General features: G+C 41.6%; 1 protein-coding gene across 1 annotated transcript in view; it reads right to left on the bottom strand.

Annotated features, from left to right (window-relative positions):
- Nucleotides 1–280: 280 nt before the first annotated feature.
- The window catches only part of ITPK1 (inositol-tetrakisphosphate 1-kinase), a 136627-nt gene continuing 112618 nt past the window's right edge, over nucleotides 281–24289 (bottom strand). Inside the window, exons 5-10 of the mRNA XM_084207250.1 lie at nucleotides 21132–21230; nucleotides 19224–19264; nucleotides 15586–15751; nucleotides 13957–14024; nucleotides 12317–12479; nucleotides 281–6724 (exon numbers count right to left, since the gene is read on the bottom strand). Coding sequence (XP_084063376.1) covers nucleotides 6402–6724; nucleotides 12317–12479; nucleotides 13957–14024; nucleotides 15586–15751; nucleotides 19224–19264; nucleotides 21132–21230 — 860 coding nt within the window. The 3' untranslated portion in view covers nucleotides 281–6401. The remainder of the gene's footprint in view (nucleotides 6725–12316; nucleotides 12480–13956; nucleotides 14025–15585; nucleotides 15752–19223; nucleotides 19265–21131; nucleotides 21231–24289) is intronic.

The following is a 24289-nucleotide window of genomic DNA, read 5'->3' as shown; positions in this document are numbered from 1 at the left end:
TGTTACTTGATGGAGCTACTATAAATACTGAATTAATTGGATATTCAAGTAAGCACAAATATTTGGGACTCAAGGACTTTCTTCAGATTGAAGGATGGTGTTCAAGGCCTGAGTGGGGCTGCAAAACAACTGCACTCACAAAGGATGTGAACACTGAACTCCCATGAAAACAGGCCTCCCCCGATGAGCTGCTTACCTCGCTGCCCTAGCCACTCAGAAAGAGGAAGCAAACTAAAACTTGTTATAAGGCATTTATTTTCATTATGTGTTGGAAAGGGACAATCCTCTCTTCAAAACAATTACAGAGATAACGCCACAATACCTACTGCATATTGCTTTACTGTTGAAACCAAAACAATTGTCCAAAACAGATGCTTGGCAAACAAAAAGAAAATTAATATATTACCATTGAAATGAATGCTATTAGATGAAAGCACCATCTTCATTGTCTGATCTGATCAGTCATGCAATCGAAGATGCCAAATAGCAAGTATTTTGGGTTTTACAGTAAGCCATGATTTTTTAAGGGTTGATATAATTCTATACAAATTTAAGTACAAAATGGGAATTATGTTTCAGAAGTCATAGTGAACCAGGCTGAAGCGAATCACAAGACACACTTGTTAACACTGTACAGCTGGATTTGAACACAGATACCAATGAACTTGCGAAACCGAGCACACGCACACAATGGTCCCTGAGATTCAGCCGTGCTTGGGGGGGAAGCAGTGCTGGAGACTGAAGGACAATATCCAACACTACTCACACCCAGAGGGCCGATTCTCTCACAACTGTTGGGATCCCAAAGAATTGTTGTTACTCCATTTTAAGAACGACAGTGTTTTTAGTATGTGGTCGTCACAAGGGTATACACAAGCTGTATCAAATACTGAATCAGAAATAAATAATAAAAGATACATCTAACACATCTTTTATTTTTTAATATTTTTTTACAGCACTGACTTTACAAGAGGATAAACAACTCATTTTTAGGGGCTGCTAACATCTGAAACAAAGGAGTCACTATTTTATACTCAACATATTCTCAACACTTAATAACTTTATATATGTATATATGACTTTTCACACACAAAAAAAGAAGTTAAAATAATTTATATCTAAAACTACTGTGTAAAGAATGAAGGAGGAAATGAAATGTGAATTTCTTTAAAAATGCTGGAAGAGGAAGACCTGATTTTCATGAACTCCATTTGCTGTATCGGCTATTTCTGGAGTTTCAAGAGATTTCCTGGCCATCAACAAAAAATTCCCAACACATCGGGAGCCCTCTGCAAACTCGTGACATGTTGGGTAAGGTCACCTGCTAATGAGTTTGTGTGGGCCACAGGCATCTGCTATCATCAGCCCCAGTGGATTCAGGGTAAGAATGATGGAGAGGAAGAAAACATCACCCCAGATTGCTATTAAAAACCACAGAGTGAAATTCTGGACAACTGGTATCATGATGTCCACTGGCCAGGATTTTACTCCCAAGCCCTACTCTCCTTGCCCTCCTTCTGCATCACAGATAAAGGATGTTTTTGTTATTTCCACAGGAAAGCTGTCCCAAGAGCAGGGTGGACCAGACCCCAAGAGCCACCTGCACACACAAGAGCAAAACCAATTTCCTTTGCTTGCTACAATTGCTACTGTGCTTGTGTTGCTGAGGAATCACTCCAACATCTCCATTTATGTCTAGATCCTCCCAAACTTCAACCATCTCAGGTAACTTCTGTGGCCATGTAAATGTGACAGAATCCATGAAACCCATCCAGTCAAAAGCTCAGGTATTGATGGCCTGGATCCACACAGGGTGAACAGAAAGGAAAGGTAGTAAAGATGTAGAAAGTACTTTTCTGGAGGTTACATTCCTCTGAAATAGATATTAAAGCAATATTACAAATAAAATCAGCAATGTGATCTGCAATGGCATGTCCATTTTCTATGAAAGCGAGAGGAGATTATATTAAAGGAAATATTTTAATCTACAGAAAGCATTTTCACATATTCCTAATTACAAAACACACACCATAAAGTAATTGTATAGTGAATACAGAAATCAATACATCTCTTACTAAAAAGGAGAGAGGGGGGAAAAAAATTAGCAGGGTAATGCAAGTGAACTCCCGCAAGTGTGTGCCTGGGGAGACTGCTACAAACTCAGACTCTGTTCACTAAAAAAAACAAAATTCAAGATTTTCTGCACAGCTGTGGAAGGCAAGGCTACAAGCTAGTGTGGAAAAGCCTGAATCACTTGTCATTGCTGCCATGCAAAGACTTGAGGAAATCAGCGTTAGTCTAAGAACTGAGAAGTCTGGATTTTTTTAACTGGATGAAAACAACAGGAGAATTTTTCCTGTTTTTCTTTTTTTTGCCTGGCAACACCTCTGGCCCCATTTATTCTGTTGCCTTTGGACTGTGTTCTGCCTCTATTACCTAACCACTACTCCACCTGGTTGTTCCCTGGCTGGATACTGCCCACAGTTCATCTAGAAAACCTAAGGCTTTATCTTGAGCAATTCTCATTATCTCCTGATGCCTCTGGGTTGGGTCCTTAGCTTGTAATCATCCACAATGAGAACAAATTAAATGGGTAGATTTCTGTCTGTGCAACCTGCTGCAGACACATCCCCACACTGGAGAGAGATGTGGGAGATCTTTAAACAGCTTTAACATTACAACAGTCTGAATAATGGATTTATCCTACCCTACCAACCAGCCCAGTTGATCAATTCCTCAGCACAAAGGTTTTACAGCCAGACACTTCAACCAAAGGCAAAACATCACTGGCCCAGTGGTTTTGCATTACACAAACCACAAGAGCACTGATACCGAGGGTTTGGTTGCATTTCTGCAGTTGGCTTTCACATAATGATCAGGATGTTCTGGCACAGGCTACAAAGTCAGGCACAACGTGGCCAAGTCAGGTAGAGGGGGAAGAGGGTGACTTTACATCACAGGCAGCAGTAATACCACACAAGTACTCCTCAACATGGAAAAATCTTGACCTATTGAAGCTAATTACGTAATTACAGTGGAAACCAGAGTCTCATCTCCACCATGCTGACACAAAACCTGGAGAAATTCCAGTCAAGTTAATGGTATTCTTGTGGATTTCAAACAGTGAAGCAGAACAGTAATAAATCCCTAAAAAGCTAACTGGTGACCATGTAATTTTAATACAATTGCTCTCATCAGCACAGCAGTAAAAGCTATGCCTCTGAAAACACAGGAGAACCTTTTTCTAATCCACAATAAAAAGAATTCAAACAGACATTATGGAAAATCTCCTCAGATTGTCTGCAATTTTAAGAGCAAGGGCATTCTGGTACGATCTAATGTTACTACACTCCTACTTTTACAAAGAAAGACAAGACTACAGAATATTAACAAACTTACTGTGAAGCTTATCTTAAATCAAAACTATCCTGAACTTACCAAATGAGGCAGCAATTCAGAAAAGCACTTTAGCACAAGCTTAATAACATACTCATGCTCAAATGTTTTGCAAGAAGGTAATTGTCTGTCTGGATACTTGGTAATTTACAGTTTTGGCTTTTACAAATTGGTCTCCCAATTTGCCCCTGCGATTTAGCAACATTCTAGTACACGAGCCATTACCTTAATTTCTGCAAGGAAATATAGTAGTACAGCAAATGCATGGCAATTTATGTCAAACCTCTATTGTAATGCCACATCACAACAGGTACCTGCATAACTGCACCTGGTAAATTAAAGTGATACCGATACATTCGATAAATAAAAAATAAATTACAGACTATGGGAAAAAATGTCACTGATCACACCAATGACCTAAACTTGTTTTCTAGTTACTGCCAAGGTCTGGAGTAATATTTAAATATAGTATTTCTGCAAGCATTCAGAGAATTACAAAATAAACTTCTAACAATCATTTGTAAACAAGTTTAAAATGCACAATTATATTTCAGTAGTTTATTTTGGAGAAAAAAAGCAGTGCAAAATAGGCCAACCAAAATTCAGAAGGCAGCCAGGAAAATAAAATTCTTATTTGATGTTCTAACTAGGAAACAGCATACAGACATTTCCATTGGATCCAACACCCATATTCATGTAAACATACTTGGTTTGAAAGGTCTTGAGTTAGTAACCCAGTTCTAACATCATTGCTCCATCCCCACCACCCGACAAAGAAACAAAACCCAAAAAACCAAAAAAAGCACAAGCCATTGTAATAAAGGACGCAATAGGCAAGTCTACAAACACTCCACCAGCTGGTTACAAGAAAGTACCATACAAAAATAAGCACTGGCAGGTTCCTTCCTGAGGGCATCTTTTGTTACACATGTAACATAAAAACACTTTTTATTTTAAACAAACAAAAACAAATCCCAAACTTCAGATGTCAATTTCATTTTAGTCATGGCTTTACAAAAGGTTTGGTCTACCACAAATACTTTTATAAACCCTTACCTATGTACATCTGACTCACTCACACCACAGCCATTCGAGACCTGCAAGCTGCAGACAACATGGGATCCAGCAGCCTCAAAGCATACAAGGGTTGTGAAGCGTGCCCAGCTCAGAACTGATCTGCAACACTTGAGGAAGTTGGCTGTGCTTATGAGCACCCTGGGATCTGACTGATACCATACCCAAAAGGGTGTTCCACTCCCTATAGAAATATTTTAAAATTAGTAATCCCTCTAGAGGTGGAATCATTTTCTGTTGTGTAAATCATCCTAAAAAATTCAATCCTGGCTACAGGAAATTCCCAAGAATGGCATTTTGGAAGAAGACCAATGACTCCTATGGAAAAAGCATTGTTTACATAAAAGAACTGCTACATAACATTCTTCAAAACTTTTTCCCCTCTAGGACTGGTACCATCAGACAGGGTGGTGACATCTTTTACACAGTTTAATTCTCTCTCCATGATCTACCTGGGCTTCAAGTTCTAGACCCTTTCCTTCTGAGTAGCCACCTAACACATGATACTAACCAAACTGGTATTAAATGCTGCAGTGACAGATGCTTTATGAACACGTGCTATAGAAAAGACAGAAATTCCTATATTTGCAAGCTAGGAGCCTAACTAAGGAAATTTTCTTAACACCACTCTTTTAAAATGTATTTTAGGGCTAATAAGGGGAAGAGAAGGCCACTTCTACAAAAATAGTGTTTCTGTTCTTAGCACTTGGATATTTCCAATATAGTGTTCAGAACTAGCAAAAGTTGCAGGAATTCTCAACAGCAGAAGATGCTGCCATACTAGAAGATATCTCAAGAGATACAAATTGGCATTGCTATAGTTTACAAATAATATACAGCACTGTTGTAAATTACCTGGCAGCTTGCAACAAAGTAAAGGGGACTCCAAGCTAAAGCTGTCCTGTATTTCTACCTTATATAAAGGTACACAATTTCGTTTATATTTTCAAAAAAAAAATGTACAACAGCATGGATCTGTGGAAGGCAGCAACTGTGTTACCTCTCAGGATACACAGATCAGGTGTGCTGCTCCAAGGAAAAAGCACAACTCTGCCAGCCTTTTCCCAGAGCTGTTCCAGAGTCCTCACAAGTGCAATGGAGGAAGAATTAAACTCCCTGCAAAGAGACAAGCTGCTTCCATTAACTCTTCTAAGATTTCAGCACTAGCAAACAATTGAAAGCATGTTACTTAATCTACTAAATTACTCAACCTCAATACTGGCACCCTCTCTGGGTGAAAGGGGTTGCTGTTTGCAAGCGTGGTTAGAAGCCGATCTGAGTGAAGCAATGAGGCCTGGGGGGAGAACTGCAAAGCTGGAACAGGGGTGGTCACCTCGGTTCTGTGCCCTGAATAAGCAGGCTGCTCTGTCCTACTCAAAGTGCAGTGGCTTCACAGCAAGCTACCTGCCAACATCATGACTGGTCAACATTTCAAGAGATTTGGTTTGGTGATACTGAAGTTGTTTTAGCTTTCTTATGCAATGGCCTACCTGGAAAAAAGAGGAGCAGGGAGCTTTTTAGGCAAAAATCTCTAGCACTGTTACATTCAGACACTGCATTTCAACATTATAATCTTCTTGATACCATGAGGTCCGATTTTAAAATGCTGGTCACCAGTGATTACAAAGAATAATAGAAATGAAAGAGCAACCCTCCCACAATGAAAGGACTAGTGTTAAAACACATGTGTGTGTAAACTCACTACAGATTTGCAACTGGAATCTGACGAAATGGATTTGGATCACTTTCTCGCTCTTCCCCTTTCAGTCCGTTTCATCAGCAAATTAGGTTAAATCAAATTGAAAGTTTTTTATTTTGCTTTTTTTGTGTTGTGTTTTATGTTGGGTTTTTTTTCCATTTAAAGCCTGATCTCGTTCTGGGACCACAATCTGTATCCCTGGGGCTTTTTCTCAGTCCATGGCATTGGCAAGTTATTGAGAAGAAGCTTTTGTTGCCAACGTAGCGACGCAGTGCTGCTGGAAGCTGGGGGACACTGCCGAGTTGCAGCCTAGTCTCTGGTGTTGCAGTTTTACTGAGCTGTTGCTCTCGCTCTCCACAATCCAGGAGGAGTCTTTTCCCATGACGCTGAGACAGCCTGTGCTAGCACAGCATATCCGCTCGTCCATGATCCCACCACTCTGCTCTGCCAGGAGCTTGCTGTGGTTTAGCTGGGTCACCTCAGGTACCTGACCCTGCAGGACAGCAGCTATGTGGTTCAGCAGATCTGTGAAAAATTCAGAAACACCCTCATAGCCTGAAAAGAGAAAAAATGAAGGAGAGAAAAAAAGGCAATTAAGTAATTTCCTTAGGTTCTTTGAAAGGCTTCTTATAACAGTTTGTTTCTTGGAGCGTCCTTGCCCTCCATTGATCATAAAAAGGTTATGATCATAAAAACCTTTAAAAAAGGTTTTCTCCATGACATCATTTTAAGTGAGAGCAGAAGGAGATTAGCATAAAGAGGAACAGAGACTCTTGCAATAAAAGTATTTTTCCAATGAGAAAAACAACTGCCTTTCAGGTTTGCTGCTTCTTTTTCCTCCCAAGTATATATACATATATATAATTTGAGGTATATTCTATCATTTGTTGCTGAGTCCAGGTTTTTCCCTAAGTTACAAACTCTCTGGTATAATGTTCATCTTTTCCATACCGTTTTCAGGTTTACTATAGCAAATAGTGCTAGTGCAGAGCTTTGATGAGGGTCTGGACCCTCTCCAGAATTTGCCCAGCAATACCTTCAGTTAGGGAAACCTCAGAGGACAGCAGGGATGGCTTTATACACTACAGAAAAGGCAGCTTCCCACTGAGCAAGAAGTGATGCTCGTCTAACCTAACCTAACTTGACACTTAAAACATGTTTGATGCTATGTCTGACAAAGCACCCGAGGGACAGGAAACGTACATCAATGATGCAGTTTTTGATAGAAACATCAATCATTTATTTCAGTACTGAAATCACCTTTCTGCATGTTCTGTTAAGTGATTCCACACAATTTACAATGCAGTTTAATAACAAGTTTCCTGGTTAAAACAGTTGATCAAATACCAGTAGACATAACATTTTTGGTGACACAAATGGTAGCAGGTGTACAGAGCTTCTGGGTCTATTCTAAACACTGTGCTACAGGCACAGTTTTGTCATTGAATTTCATTTTAAAATTGAACCAGACATACAACATATGGGTACAATGTCCTGAAATGGATCTTAACTGCTACTGCATTACCTAAAATTGTTGTCAGTTTGCCTTAATATTTAGAGGTAATATATGACATTCAGTGTTTAATGAGATAGGCTGGTTGTTTAAAAATGTCTATAAAAGTATTCTGGAAGTGACCTGGTATTAATACAGGAGACTGAAGCAAAAGACCAAAACTGAAGCTTAAAAGACCTATGTGAATAGCACACGTTCACAGAGCAGCACATGAGCAGAAGCAGAGACCACAAAGTAAATGCATACTTTAAAACACTTTTAGTGTTTGGGCAGAAGAGTTCCTCATATACATAATTAATTCAATTTTAATTTCCATTCTCCTGTAAAGACCAACTTCCTTAGGCAATGAAAACCCAACTTCCTTAAGCAATAAAAAACCCAACTTCCGGGAAAACATGAAGACTATAATTTCACCTATAATACATGTGTGGATTTTATGGTGTATTTATAAGCCATAGGTCAATCAATTAACTCTTATTAGGGCTGCTTCATTCTTTTGGATTTTATTGCACTTGGTCTCAATTCTCTTAGATACTTAACAGGTCACACAAAATATCAGCAATGTGAGACAACAGCTCACAGTTCTCCTTTCTCAGAGGCCCTTGAAGGGATTCACCAACCAAATCTCTCATTTCAAAACACCAAGTTTCCCAGTGCCCCACATGATAATCCACTGGTTGGCAGGGGTCAACTAGGACTCCTAGGGCTGGCCATGGGAGTCACAACAGGATCTCCACCCCTTGGACAGAAGTGCTTGTTACGCTTTCTTGCTTATGTAAAAGCCATGGGATTAGCCTTCAAATCTACTCAGAGTACTTCAAACACCCCAGGAATAAGCCATCGCCATAGTAACAGCTTTAATATTCAGCAAGGAGATCCATAGTACCCCAGAGTGTTCTGTGTCTGCTCATTGAAAACAAACTAGCCTTGTAGGAGGGCACCTGGCAAACTCACAAAGAAGTTGCTTTAAATATTTAATAGGAATAAGATGGCCAGTTATTCTGTCCTGAAATTAGCAGATGTTAGTGAAAGGAAGCTGTATGTAACAGGCAGGCTCTGTCTGTGCCAACCCTCTGCACACTGGGTGGAAACGCCCAAGGAATTCTGCCCGGTCACTCAAAAGAAACTTCACAAACTTGTAAAAAGGAAATACAAGGAACGGAGGAAGAGAATTAGCTGTCTCAACTCATGGTTCGCAGGACACCTGGGAAGGCTGCAAACTGTGGGTATTGCCCAACTTGGTTCACCTAGGGCTCCTGTAGGCTTCTCAAACTAGTCAGTTGTGGGACACCACTGTGCTGCAATGATAACAAAATCAAGAAGTGCAGATTAAATTACACCTTCAGAAACTACTGGCAGTGAATTTGGGATTTGTGTTACACAGGGAATCAGTGGGAGGATATAACTGTTGCATGCCTAAAACATAACTTGCATGAATCGTGCTCCAGCAGGTGCTATCCTAGCACTGCCCACTTGAAACAATTTTGGAAATGCCTGTCTGCAAGATGCCTGAATTTTGCTATACTGAGAAGAGTCTTCAGAGTCCTCTGGCTGAGCATAGATAGGAAAGATGTCCACCCAGCGATGCATCTGAAAATAAGTGCCCACCTCTGCAAGCTTTGGTGGAGGCAAGACGTATCTATGAACATTTTTAAGCCAGCATTACAGATGCTACCTGCCTGATTTTTCAGACTCTCCCTGATCTGGCACACTTGCCTTTTCTGCATGTTCCCTTGGTCAGAGAGAAATGGACAGCCTATATCCTGCATTTACAGCAATGTTTTTATATACACAAAATGCACGTTCAGATTTGATGCTCCCAGCTACCATGCAGATTCACCAGAACCAGCAATTCACCTACATGGTGATAGCCTGCAGCTGCTGGGGCTGGGTGAGCTCAGCCACAACCACAGGACAGCAGGCTACGTGGAACTTTTCTTTCACTTATCTGAGGTCAGACAAACAAAACTCCCACTGGCTACGTGACTGTGCCTACAGCTCAATATCTCAGCTGGTAACCACTGCTAAATATAGTACCAGTAGTTTCCCACATAACAAAACACACAATAGGCTTTTCAGACATTTATCTTTAAAATCTTTTAAAAGAGTTGCTGGTGCTAATGGAGCAGATAACAGACAACATCCTCCTACAGGTACACCTGCTCTCAATTCTGTCATTAAACTAATCTCAGATGACATCCATGGAGTGGCAGGTTCAAACAAGCTTCAAGCCCAGTAAACACTGAAGACAGCATACAAGAAAGGCAGCAAACCTATGGGCAGCTGGATAAGGCTTTGGTCAGGCTTGGCTCCAAGCCATGGCTATGGCTTCAGTTTCATGAAAGAGGCTGGGCTGTGAATACTCTTTAACAGGCATCTCTTCCCCTCCCCTCTTCAGAGCAGTGGTGCAGAGATAATGCCCAGGAGGATTGGCTCCAGTTTGGCTCTACTGCAACTTTTGAAGGCTACGATGATTTGAGGAAGAAGAGCAAGGGAGGGCACTTCCTGGGACTGCACTGAGCCAGGAACAGGGAGATCCCACTGCTGATGCAGCCCACTGGTGACTCTTTTGAGGGGGGCTCAGTTTGAACTTCTCACTAGCAAGGCGCTGGCTCAGTCAGTGAAGTCAGTCATTGTAACTCTTCAGCCTTTAATCACACAGGCCCTTGGAGGGAAATGCAGTTACCTCTGCTGAATGTGCTTTTAAGCAACAGAGAGTTATCTGCACTGAGATGTAACGTTGCTTCTGTTGCATTTTACCCCATTGCTTCTTCTCTGACCTCAGCAGACCTTGAGAACAGGGCTCATCTCTGTTCTGCTACCTTTTACAAATTCTAAGCCGGTTTTTCTCTCCCCTGCCTTCCCTTCTGTATATCTGGGCCGTACTGCTATCCTCTAGTTTTTCTCCAACTGGTCTTCAGCCTATCCCACAGTGATAAAGTCAGTAGTTACCATCACAACCCACATGTTCACCACCAAAAAAAGTGCTGTGTGAGACACGATGTAGATCAGTGCATAAGAAACTCCTCTGTGCTCCCAAGTCTCCTGCAAGGACTAAAACACTATTAATTCAAAGTCTCTTCAAAGACCAATTACTGCAGGCTGAAATGCAGGACTTGGGCTGAATTTTGAAAACTACTGCCTTAGGGTAGAAATAGAGCAGAACAGCTCTGTAAACTCAAGAGATAACAAGAAGACATTGGTCCTGTCTAAATACATGTTTGCCACATTGCTGTTCCCCAATGTGGAGTTTTCAACATTTCAAGAAATGGAGAATTTCAGTCTGTGCAAAGTACTAAATCCAAAATAACACTCAAAAAAACCCACCCAAAACCGAAAACATGAAGCACCAAACCAAAATGCAGGATACAGGATTGCATGTCCTCTATCACTGACTTCAGGACCCAATGTCTGAAATATAATCCTATTATCCTATTAATAAAACTGATAGGGTTCCATCTAACACCCAGTTTCGGTTGTTTCACTGCCCTGGGCAGAAGAGTATTTTCAGAGGTCTGCAAATTGCCTAACACCATGGGGTAGAGCCATGCTGGGAAGTGACCTGAGAATAGCAGAGCTGAGTTTTAAGAGGAAGCCAGTCACTGTGGAGATAGACAGCCAAGGCACTACAGGGCAGTAAGAATGAGGACCTGAAAAACTGAAGAGATTGGGAGCTCAGGACAAGACCTGTAGATGTAAAGACACCACAGCCATATTGAAAATTTAAACTCTTCAATGATGGGTTAAAGAAACTACACAACAGCCTGTGTAAGTCTCATGAAACAAACACCCCCACTGAGGTAATGAGAGGAGATTCTCAGAGAGAAGAACACCCTGCAAAACAGCAGGGTTATTTTCCTGGCTTAGACTACTGAATTTAGCATGAGTGACAGACCATTACTGTCTCACCCTTATTCACACTTACAGCTCCTTTTAACAATTCTGGTGATCAAGGAGCTTGTTTAGTTGTTTCCAAGACATATGTTGCACTAAAAAAAGTGGAGGACAAATTTACCCATTTCTACATGCTCTAATCCATCTGTTTATTCCAGGATGCATCTATGAGAACCTGCAAGGACACTAACTCTCTACAGCAACTTCTGTGCACCTACAATTTTGTAATTTTCAGATTCCTGGTATTTCTTTTGTGCACAAATGTCTTTTTGTGGGAAATCAATTTGCACAGGAAGAAATTTTCAAGGGAACAGTTTGTTGCTTCCATCCCCACATTTTTTTTAATGGCCCAGAGTCTCAAAAAAAAAAAAAGTAATCTTTAAAGGCTTTCCTAAAATAGAATTTAGTATTCTTTTCATTTCAGAATGAGGGCTAGGCCCAAAAAAGGGTAGATCCCAGCACACAGTCGCACACTGCAGTTCTTGAGTTTCCCTTTGCACAGAAGGGCACAACAACTATGTTCCAATTGGCCACTAAAATTTGACCGTATCTCCTAAGAGCTGATACTTCACATGTAAATTCCATATCTAAATAAGGGTTCTTCCCTTCCCAGACTGACCTGTATTTGATCTCAGAACCATCTGGTGGCTGCCGTCCCACCCCCAGCCTGGGAAGCAATGATATGAGACAACAGCAGTAAAACTTGCTCCCCAAAGCAGGAGTGGAAAGGCCTTTCTTACCTGGGAATGCATTTATATCAATTACTGCATGCTGCCCAGTCTGGTTGTTAATGATGATATCAATTCCAAAGAGGGAAACACCCAGAGCTTGCCGCAGCGCTTTAGAGATTTCCCGGATGACGTCGTCATTTGGCCGCTCAAATACTCCTTCAATTTTATCCAGCTATAATGGAAAAAGACACATTACTAAGGGACTCAAACAGCCTTTTTAGTGGAAAGATTGATTTTCAGAAGTTTCCAGGTGCATATCCACCAAATCTAATTGCAGAGAACCAGTGGCATGGAACCAAGAAAGATACCAAAGAGAAACTACTTTCATAGTTCAAAATCCTTCCTAAATTGGAAATTCGTCTGCTCTAAAGCATCTAGTTCTTCCTCTTCATACTGGTGCAGCTATAGAAGCAAACCAGTGTAGAGATGAGTGGAGGATCAGGCTCATTATTTTAAGTACTAGACATACACCTTAAAAAACATATACAGGTGGCATATTTAACCCTGTGCTGCAAAAGTTCTGGCTATCATTATTATTTCAGTATAGATAAAGGTCTGTGTTAAAGGGCGGACAGGACAGACTCCTGCTGTTAGTTTAATCCGAGTCATACAATACAACTCAGCTGATATCCTAAGGGCAGAGCATACATTTTATGGGGGTTTTCATGTACAAATTATTTTGTAAGTATATATTAAAATGAGTGACTCATGTTACTTATGACAGGAGGATGCACTCTTCTTTGATTTTCAAACAACACGTTACACAGCAGAAGAATGCTCTTATACCTACAGAAGCATGACTGGAATACATAATTATATGAGTGAGATGGCAGGTAAACCACAGGAGCACACTCTCTAAGTCTGAAAGGAAATTTTTAGGAATGGCTTCTCCCTTAACATAACCACAAAATGACTTATGACTAGCACTATTTGATATTTAGCATGCCTACCAGTGTTGCACACAAAATTCAAAATCAAATACGAAACTAGTCCCCAGCAGAACTTGTGAAACAGAAAAGAATCCCAAGACTCAAGAGATTGAAAGGACCCAGTGCTGTAAAGTGACTTTTTCAGTAGATGAGTGCCCAAGAACTTGTTAACATTCATATGTCCAAATCTTATTAAAAGGACTGGTAATACTAGCATGAAACCGTGCAGTGTGCTGGCACTGCTGGTCTCAAAGAACATCCAGAAATGGTCCCATGGTCACAACTCAGGCATGCTCACATGGCAGTCAAGTAGTGGCCCTCTGTGGCCTTGTGCCAACACAATTTCTATGCTTTAATTTTCACTGTTTGTCTTTCCTCACAGAACTGAGTCCTAGAAGAATGATTTATGCTTATTAATCTCTCTGGACAGTAAAAAGCCAGGTGTTTGCATTCAGAACCTCCTTCTTCCCTTTGCCTAGATTAGCCCTGGGTAGTTTGGGAAGCAGCACATCCCTGCTACAAGTTCTTCCTCACCGGAGCTCGGTAAGGAAAACCAGAGGGGGACCCAGTCATGCTGGTTCGTGGTACCAAACAGACCTCAGCCTGCAACACAGAAGCAGACAGCTTGTGAAAGAAAGTCACTAGCTACTAACACTTCCATAAGAAAGGATTAGATAGGTTTCCAGCTGCACTAGAGGGAAAAAGGCCAAGTGTACTTACCGCTGTTAAGACAGATGAGGACTCTGGTTTGGAAACATTGTGGCTATTGAAAAATATTGATTCTCTGTCTGCAATTAAAAGCAGGTTGTAAATAACTTCATACAAGATTTTAATTTCTGAAGGAATAGTACAAAGAACAGTAGGTGGCAGTGCAGCCCCAGGAATCTGTCCTGGTCTCAACCATCCACCCCACCCACAGGGCTCTCCTGCCTGCTGGCACTTGGCTGCCTGCACAGGCAGGGACCCACAGACAGATAACCCACGGTTCTTGGACCACAGATAAATAGAACCACGCACTGGGTAAACAGAAATCAGTTTTCCTTCCTTCGCCAGAGCAAATTAACTAAGTTCAGTCAGATAATGAAGTTAATTTTTACTAATATGCTATACTCAAAGAGACAGTTCCAAGGGGAAGGTGTGTGACAGAAGAGAGAAGATGCAATCACTGCAGGTGTAGGCCAGTAGCACCCAGGCTACACTGAGAGCCCTGTGAACCTGGGCAGGGCACTGTGACCATGGCAGAGAGCAATACATTTTGTGGCCAGGACCTGTCCTTCTTTTGGAGGCACCACTGGAATGCAGAAGACACTCTGAGGTGACAGAAGCCACTGTCCTAACAGTTTATATGAACACAGATTCTGGCCTAATTAATTTGATCAGGGCATAGACCAGACCTAAATGTAAATACAGGCACACACAGCTACAGACAAGAACTTCTACCAGCATCATACTACACCTATACTAACAAAATAAATATTTGTGTGTGAAATGCATGGTGAGCATACATGGACATACAAGGATTAGCCAAAAACACTAAGAAAAGTGACAAAAAACTAGCATTTGTTCATTCATCTCCTTTAGTCTGATCCCATCCTCACCTCCTGGATTTATCCAGTTGCTATCAGATCATGCTTGCTCCCATCTATGTACTGCTAATTTTTTTATTGCTTTTGGTGGGCACAGAATGCAGTCCTCTAGAAAGGAGCTTTTTTCCATAAAGGAAACCAAAGTAATCTTTAAAGAAAACCCTTCAAGTATTGCTGTCTAATGACATACAGAAGAATCAGTCTCCTCACTGACAAGTCCATTCCTCCTTCTCCCCAACACAGCTGATATCTACAAATCAAAGGACACTTCCCACCAAGATTTTCAACACTGGGCCTCACATCAAGAGGGAGGCTCATTTAGGGGAGAGCACAAATGATCTTTAATTTAAAACACACACATATTCAAGGTAAAAATAGGGAGAGGAAGTGCTGAAATGATGGAATCCAGGAAATTCTCTCCAAAGCACATTTATAAACAAGTTCCGGAACAAATGACACATGAACTTACTGGGAAAGGAGAGAAGTTCTCTCCCTCTCCCCCTTTCCACATGACATAAAACAGGGTCTAACAGGTAAGACTCAGGTTACCATTGCATAAATATTTACTATATGAATGCCATTCATACGTATTCCAGAGCAGGTGAGTTTTCTCCCTTTCTCTTGAAATAATACAGAAGAGGAAACATGGCATGTCCAAGCCAGCTGCCTTCACTGCAGCAGTTATTCACAGATATTTTCTTCAGAGATGTTTCCTGCTGAGGCTGCAGGAAGAGACATTTTCTTTTAAATCAGTACAACGTACCTGAGATGCCTGCAGAGAAGTTCTTCAAAGACGGTCTTTTCACCACGGTGTAAGATTCCCCGACCACAAAAACTTTATAGAGCACAGCATTGTGATTGATGAAGCTCTGAATGACACAGGGGGGCCGAACAGCTTTGAGGCCTTCCTGGTTGAAGATGATCGCCATCTGGAAAAACACACATGTGGTTGTGCAAAAGGCTGGCAATAATTGCACGCTTACACACACCTGACAAACAACAAGGGGAACATCTCCTTTTCTGCATCGTGTTCTATTTCGCTGTGTTTCATTTAACTGACACACAGCTCTGCAAACACTACTGGCAGTGAGGCTTTCATTTTCAATCAACATTTTCACAGCCCTTTGCAATTTCATTTGCTGCCTTTAGTTGGGAAGCTACTGCAACTGCAGGTACAACAAAGAGATAAAACATCTGACCAACCCAAACAACAAAGTCTGTATTGAATACAAGCCTGTATCATGAGAATATCAGAAGGAACAGCTCTATGCACGAACTACAAGAATTCTTCCCCAAGCTCTATTTCCCTGATTTGGTTCAGCCCAGTTGCAACAGACTAAGCACCAGAGCTTCACCCACACCATCAGAGGACGTTTCTCAGACTCTAGTAGTTCTTACTGCTGACAAATGCTGGCCTATCAATTTTCCTGCTTGGTTTCACCCCATTACTCTAAACAGATAGTCCTCTTGAAGGCACTGGAATAAATATGCCAAAAGGGAAGGCATTTATTTGGCCTTATGAATGATCAAATAACTGCACACATGCACAATAACTCAGCAGATTAACATTTTCTGTGTTCAAGTCAATGCGTGCATTCAACACCTACTTACAGCTGATATTCTTGCTCCCTATTACACAGCACAGAGTGAATTTGTGAGTGGTAACAACCTGTGCAAGAAATTTCTTTAACAGACAGAATCATCCATCAAGATGATTCACAGCAACAACATCACACCTCATTTGTCTCTTACTGGTGGCAAGAAACATTGCTCTCTTCCTCTTGTGTGGACTGTTGGCACTATAGCGTCTACAACATCACACTGGCAAGAACTGTGCTGTTCTGTAGTGTTCTCTTCCACTATTAGTTAATTCATTTCCACAAATAAATGTAAGATGAACAGGTTCAGCCTATTTTAGAAGTGTGGAAAGCCAGAGTTTATCTTCTCAGCACAGCACTGACCTAGAGTATTGGAAGCCATGTGAGGCCTCTGTTCTGCAAAGCTCTGTGCTGGCAGCCCCGAGGACTAGCACAAGCCCATATAACCCATATAGATCCCGTGGGGGTGCGTTATGCCGGTTCACTGCGATGTCTCGTGGCTTTTAACATGCATGAATAGAGCTCCAAGAATTTGCTTGCAGGGTGCACTTGCTCTTTGTCATCTAGCACAGACCTGCTGTGTCTGGCAGTAACGTGGGTACAATACTTGATATCATAATTTCCAAATAGCATTTCTCATTATAAATGCAGAGCTCTTCTGAAGGCAAAACAAAACATTTGCACCAAGAATTTTTACTGACAATGTCCATAAGGAATTCAGTCTCACAAAGCATAGTGATTCTTTGCCTTTTCCTTCTTGTCTGCTCAAATGCTCAGAAAAAAATCTGGATACATTTCTTCAGGCTATGGGTCTCTCATGGCAGCTTTACCAAAGGTTAGTTATGTTCTGATCTGCTGGCAGCCAGGAAGCACAACTTCCAGCCATCATCTCTGTTTGAGGTTAACAAATGAAGCTGGCAAACTGGGGGTGAAGTGCTGAGCTGCTGAGGCCACTGTACAACTAGGGACACCACAGAAAGGGTGTCACCACCCCAGCTTAACAACAGCATGTACTCACATGAGAGAAATGGAGTCTGCCAGCCTCACCTGGTGAACTCACACACCAAATCCAAACTCATGCACCTAATTTAAAATCAAGCCTGAACCTGCAGCTGTCCCTGTTAGCCAGTACTTGAACTTTTTTGACAGCCATCTTATGAAGAAAAGCAGGTTTCTGGTCAGTGCTCTAATTTCAGTGTCAGCTCTGCTTTGGAAATATATCCACAAAAAATGAAGTGATTTACCAAAAGCCAGACAAGGAGTCATTAACAAAACAGACAACCATTTCTTGCTTCTAGACCTATGCTACATCTTTTAGACAGATTGTGCTGTAAGGAGGTATTTATGCTATGCTTCCTTTGTAATTATTGACCATAAACAATTCCAAAACAGTTCCACTCTGATTATAAATAGAGTTTTGGATGACTCCTGAGAACTCAGCAACTCCAAAAATGACTACTGCTACTACTATGTAAAGTACTATGCAAGACTTCAGGCTTTTTTCCAGGGGTCCTCCTAAGCTCTCATCATAAGTTCCTGTGATAAAGTGCAGGCTATGGCTGTATTTTGGTCTAATTTTTGCTCTGGCAGGAGGTTTAGATGTGTCTGCACTGTATGAAGGAAGATCAAAGAAAGATTCACCAAGGAAATAAAGTCCAAGCCTAACTGGACAAGTACTGAGAGGTTCATGTGTTTCAGTTTGAAGTTAGAAAGGAACTCTTGACAGACAAATCAGCAGGAAAATTGGAGTCTTAAATTCATTAACAATCCAGTACCCGAGTGTTCTGAGGAATGGCAGCAAAAATTTATAGCAGTTGCCTCAACAAACTAACAGGACTGTCTGTTGGCTTGTGAAATAAGCCAAGGTAAACCCTGCCTGAAAAATCTCACTGCATTTTTAAAAGGAAGTGCTGGTCAGTCAAGATTTCAGCCACAGTCATTCTGCTCATCTAGATTTACAATTTACTTCAGGGTCTTCAGCTCTCAGAGACATTGCAGCAATGTCTCATAATGCACGTTTCAAGAGCAGCTGGGAAACCTGGACTGATGGCCATGTTGTTAACAAAGGAAGCCAGGAGTTAGGAGAGCCAGCAGCAAGGGCTGGATTCTCAAAACCGATCTGAAGTAAGCAGGAAGGCAGGAAGCACAAATGGAAGAGAATTAAAACAGTACTCAATTCACTTAAATTTAGAGGAAGCTAATCCCATAGGTAATGCACTCATTCCAGGAATATACAACCATTTTAGCTGCAATTGCCTTACAGGAAGGCAGATAAGTTCTACCAGTCCTGTTCTCCCCACAGATCCCACTGTGTTATTGCGACTGAACATTGCCTGGAAACCATCTCTATTTGTTACTCCCTTCCCCCTCAAGGAAAGGAGCCAGCTGCTCCATCTGAAGCACAAACCCACTTCTCATCTGTACCACATACATATTGGAAAAGTAACTTTCTGGGACAGAAACGTTATTTAGAGACCTCTTACCAAAGGAGTGACTGAAGGAGATTTCTTGGACAAAGCTGACTACAAACTGCTAGAAGCAACAATATGATAGAGGGTAGAAACTACTAAAAATAGCTTGCATGACAGGAGGTTCAAGTCATATTTAACTTCATTTCAGATTTTTTTAAAGATAATGCTGAAATTAAACATGAGGGAGAGGTGGGGAAGAAAAGTTGTTTGGGCACAGCCCTCTTCCTACCCACTACAGGACTGGAAATCACCAGCCAAGCCACCACAGGGGGAGTGGGGGACAGGACATGACTGGAAGCAGGTGAATAATACTGCAAAAATTTTAAACTCACCTCATGAGAGTTGGTTCCATGGGCCACTCGGGTTTTACAAACTGGGTAAATAAAAAAGAAAAGATAATTCACCACTGAAACAGAACACACAAACCCTTTATAATCCTGTTTCCACCCACACATGCAAACAGTGGAGTCCACCAGACCAAGGCTTTGACTGTAACAGACACCAGTGACAGTCTCTGCTTGAGCAGGGCTCTTAATCACTGCAAAGCTTGGCTTGCTTCAAGCTCTGCTCTCTCAATTCCTCCCTGTAACTAAGGTGCAAGCACAGATCTTCATTAGGACTGGACAGAGTTGCAAAGCATCAGCTAAGAAGTTAGTACTAGTATTAGGATTAGCATCCTGTCTACTCAGAGCATTTTCACAACTATGTAATTTTTTTTCTGAGGCTAGAGCTACTTTACAGGTACCACAAAACACCACTTTCCTTAAAACAAAGGAACGGGGACACAGTCAAAACCAACTTATTTTCTTACCTCCCTGTTTTCATGGAAGATCAGGAAATGTAACAGGCTGACCCAAACTAAGATATATTTTATTTTTCACAGGCAATCATAGAGGAAGACAGAAAAAGGCAGAAAACCTAGCAGTTTTTCTTTCACTTTCACATTTATCTGCTCTGTATATCCTGATTCTCACCTCCATCTCGATTAACAGGAGAAGTAAAACCAGCTAGAGGAAAGAAACAAAAAGCTCCTTCTATTATGAGGCCAGAGAGGAGCTGAAGACCCTAGAGCCCACACAATGACTAGGACTGATGTTATTTATGTGTTAAGGAGAGGAGATGAAATCTTCCAAGTAGTGAGAGGGTGGACAGGACAAGACTGCAGGTTGTTGGAAGAATCAAATTGCCAGGCAGGGAGCTATGAAAGGGAGATAACCTGCACTAGAGTCCAAAAGAACTTGGTAACTAGAAATTTCACAAAATGGTTTATGATGTCTCACAGACATGTGCTCTGGAGAGCTGGACCTTTTTAAAGAAAAAATAGAGACAGGAAAATGAAAAAGCACTCCTAGAATATCAAGGTATATTAATTTTCAGCGCTATTTTGTAATTTCATCATCATTTAGTGGGTTTGATTCAGGTCTCCTGAATATATGCTGCTGACTACTGAGGACTAGGCAGTCTGTATTGAGAGCACAATGTGAAGAGGAGGGCAAAGCCATTCCTGAGATTTAAAGTACTGCTTCACAACCTATCTTCAGGAGACCTGCCTCATTTGGCAGAGCGATGGCAGGGAGGGCAAAACATGCTTCTTCCACACAACTTTACCTCTGAACCTTAAAATGAGGCAAGCAGCAAGGGAACAAACATCGACTAACGATCCTGCTCACTTTATACTGCAAGGAATCAAATAAAGGAACCAATTAAAGCACAAGCCCTGCAATGAAACTTGCTACAAAGCACAAACAGTTCATAGCAGCTGGAGGCTGCTTGGAGCCTGTTATCTGTGTTAACCCTCTTTCTTTTACCCTCTAAAATTATATTTGTACCCTGGAGCAGGGAAAGGGAGAGATGGGTGAAAAAAAAGATAATCAGCAAGGCAGTGATTTTCTGAAGAAAAATAATGAATGTAGCTGGCAGGAGAAACATCTTGCACAAGTTCAGGGCAAGAGGCTAAGTTTGTTAGAACTATTAGCATTTCCCAGGAATGCATGTTTACTGTAGCGAAGTGTTGAAAGTAAGGAACATCAATAAAAGGCAAAGTAAAAGCTGATATGGAGGGGGTTTGTTCCACATTCCAAGCAGACTGCCTCAGAGCATTTGCTTCAGGAAAGTTTTAATATCCTTGACACTTTTGGCAGTGAAACCCACACTCCTACAATGTTGGCTATGTTTTGGGGGGATGCATGTGCAGTCTTTAGAACCTACTAGAAGCACCAAAGAAAAGCTCATGTACATACTGAATGGGAATGCCAGTCCATTCTTCTCTATAAGCTTCAAGGTATCTTCTCCACAGGCACTTGTCAGCTCCATAAAGGGTGGTGAACAGATCCTCTCATCTGAAAGAAAATAAAAAGACTCTAAGCAAGATGAGGGGTTTAGCTCCTCAGCTGCATCATTACCAGCTCTCTCCATACTAACTTCCTCTTAATAGTCAGCTTATATTAAAGCACCCAAAAGACTAAGCCAGGCCTGAATTTGGGTTTCTGGAAACATTCAGAAGATAAAAGGCTCACTTTTCATACAATCTAAATGGCAATATAAAGCCAGTATTTTCACAGGCAGCAAAAATGATCACCTGGTTAGGAACACACTGCACATGACTTAGCCAGTGAGGTGAAAAGCAACTGGGATCTTTTTATGCCCTCAAGCATAATTTTCTAAAGCATTTTACAAAAACCAGAATGGTCTGCAAATGTGACTAGAATAGGCAGTCTCACAAAGCCATATCTCCTGTAGGGCTCCTCAGGTGACAGATTCCATTGTGTATTTACTTCACAAGGTGCCAGAACATTCTGCTGTTCTCTGGGATGGCTCTGCCATGAAAGCAGTGTTCATTTGGTCTGGCAAAGCCAACCAAAGCACTGCTGAGACACCACCATGTTAAAACTGCTCAGCAAGTTCTGGGTAAAGAGAAGAATCATGGTAAAATTTAATGGAGCAGGTCTGCTCCAGAGTGTTTCTGCCAATGCTGTGCTTGTTCACATGGGAAGGCTGGAGTCCCAAACCAGCCCTCTTAGTGACTCAGTAAGTTGACCTAAGTGCTCTAGGATGCACTTCCTATTCACTGCAGGAGAACTGAGATTCCCCTGGGAATGCAGCAGGAAAGGCAGAAACCACTGTAGGACTCATAGGAGTCACACATAAATCGCTTAAGAGGGCTGGGTTGCAATCTGAAGTGTACAGAGAACCTTGGCTTCAGCCATAGCTTTGAGACAGGTCAGCAGGGTCCCAGGTTTTCAGACAAGCTGTGTGCACATTGACAACATTGACCAAGTCAAATCAAGGACGTCACACAAGTAAGAATGACTATTTAAATTACCTCCTCAGTGAGCATAGCCTTAAAAAAGTACTACTTTAATGGAGTTTGAGCTGTGGCCAGGTTAACTTTGGAGCCACAAACGAGTTATAATTTGAGTTAGCTGCACAGCACTGAACACAATTCAGAACAGGTCTGCCAAGACTTGCTTTTCAGACTTATTTCAAGAGAAAAAGGATGACACCTTCTTCCAAAAAGCAACTGGAGACAAGCACAAATGGTGGGAGCAACTGCATCTGGCAAACTGAAGTCACAGGTTTATATGAACCAGCAACTTGTCTTGAAAATAAGCAAAGCATGGCTGAATTGAAACAAGTGGAGGCCATGGTGTGCAGATGGTGAAGAAACTGAAAAGTACCTGTGAACTAAACCCCAGCAAAGCTAAACGTAACTCTGAGACAGACATGCATTCAGAGATGCACTATAAATGTTGTAGATTAATAAGATTAATACTTTTCACTTCATTGTAAGTATATATATGTAAACAAAACTTAATCACTGAAAGTAACAGAGATGCAAAACTCTCTGTATTATGGTACACATATCTCAATACATCCCCAAACTTCTGGAATATATGAGAACTCTGTTCATTAGCGCTGTTGTCACTACAAGAAGTTTTCTGAGAAAAGGCTATTTTCATAGATTCTAAAAGGAGCAGAAAGATTGATGCTTTGAGGCCAACCTCTACAAAAGTAAACGAAACATCCCAGATTTCAAAGCTTTCAATTTGCTGCTATGAAAACAGAAAGCAGCATCCAAAAGTGACAGGTACTGTAATATTTACAAGCCTTGGCCAGAGTGAAAGTTCCTTAGTTGGATGAATTTAGGGAATAAGATTTAGTTTACAGATACTTGGGAACAACTTTGGCTTGGCAGCTCTCCCACCCACATGCTTAAGGCTCACAAATAACTTTGCCTTCAGAGTGCAGATGCAGAGGAACGTATGGTTCCATCTCGCTTCCCTCTGTTTCTCTCTCATGCAAACAGGAAAGGGAGACAGGGAGGATTCAGTGCTCCTGCTGACTACATGACACTTGCATGGGGAGATGAAGGAAGGGACAAACAATCATTTCTTTGACTTGTACTTAGAAAAGACCACCTGGATCAACAAAAAGTAGCAAAGAAGACTCTTAGCATCTCAAAGTGCTCCTGCTGAGTTTGCATAGCACTGGCATTTTCTCTATCAAGAAGGCCATTCTAGCTCACTGAAACCTCTAAAACAGACCATTAATTCACAGCCAGACCTGAGGACATATAAATCCTCACTCAACACAGGATTTCAACAGAGCCTTCAGCTAGAAAACTGCTGCTCTGAGTTTAACTGCACACACTGAAATTCTAAAGATAGCTGCAGGTTAAAATAAAAAGTCCTCCAGCAATCATCCTCTCCTCCTTCCCAGGGTGGCAAACACATGCTAAAGCTTTCTCTCACCACCCAGCTCCCGCTATCACAGTGACAGCAGTCTCTGCACACCTTCTCTGCACTGAGGTCCAGGACAGACCTCACTTGATGGCTGAGAGCCAATTCAACACTGATTTACACCAGCTTGGAACCACACCATGCGACCCACATAGTGCAAATGACCCCTGGTGGTACACTGAACCTTCCCTCCCCTCCTGCTGAGTAAGCTGCTTTAGTGTGGATTTACTGAGCTGTGGTCAGGTGCTGGACTCTTGGCACTGTCACCACTTCTTTGCAAACCGGCAGTGACAAGGCAACATGGGAAACCGTTGCCAAAAAGAACAGCAGTAAATACACACAAACAAGTAAACATAACAGTCGAGAGATGAGAAGGACATCATGATTCTGGTTCCACTGCCGCCCCTCTGTATTGATGCTCCAGCCTAACCCTCCAGTCTAAAACCAAGCACTATTCTCATTTGCACCTGAGAGTCCTAGAACAAAGCACTTTAATAAAAGCAGTCTGAGAACTACTACAGGTTAAGGCCACAGCCATGTCACCCCTCCTGTTCAGCTGCACTGACATACATCTCTAGCAGAAGTGACTCTGTCAGGACACAGACCTGATGCAACTCAGAACTTGTGCACAGAGCTGATGCTGTTATTGTTCTACCATC

Source organism: Fringilla coelebs (genome assembly GCF_963513975.1).
Source record: "Fringilla coelebs genome assembly, chromosome: 6".
In the NCBI taxonomy this organism is placed as follows: domain Eukaryota; kingdom Metazoa; phylum Chordata; class Aves; order Passeriformes; family Fringillidae; genus Fringilla; species Fringilla coelebs.
This window is presented reverse-complemented; position numbering and strand designations above follow the sequence as displayed.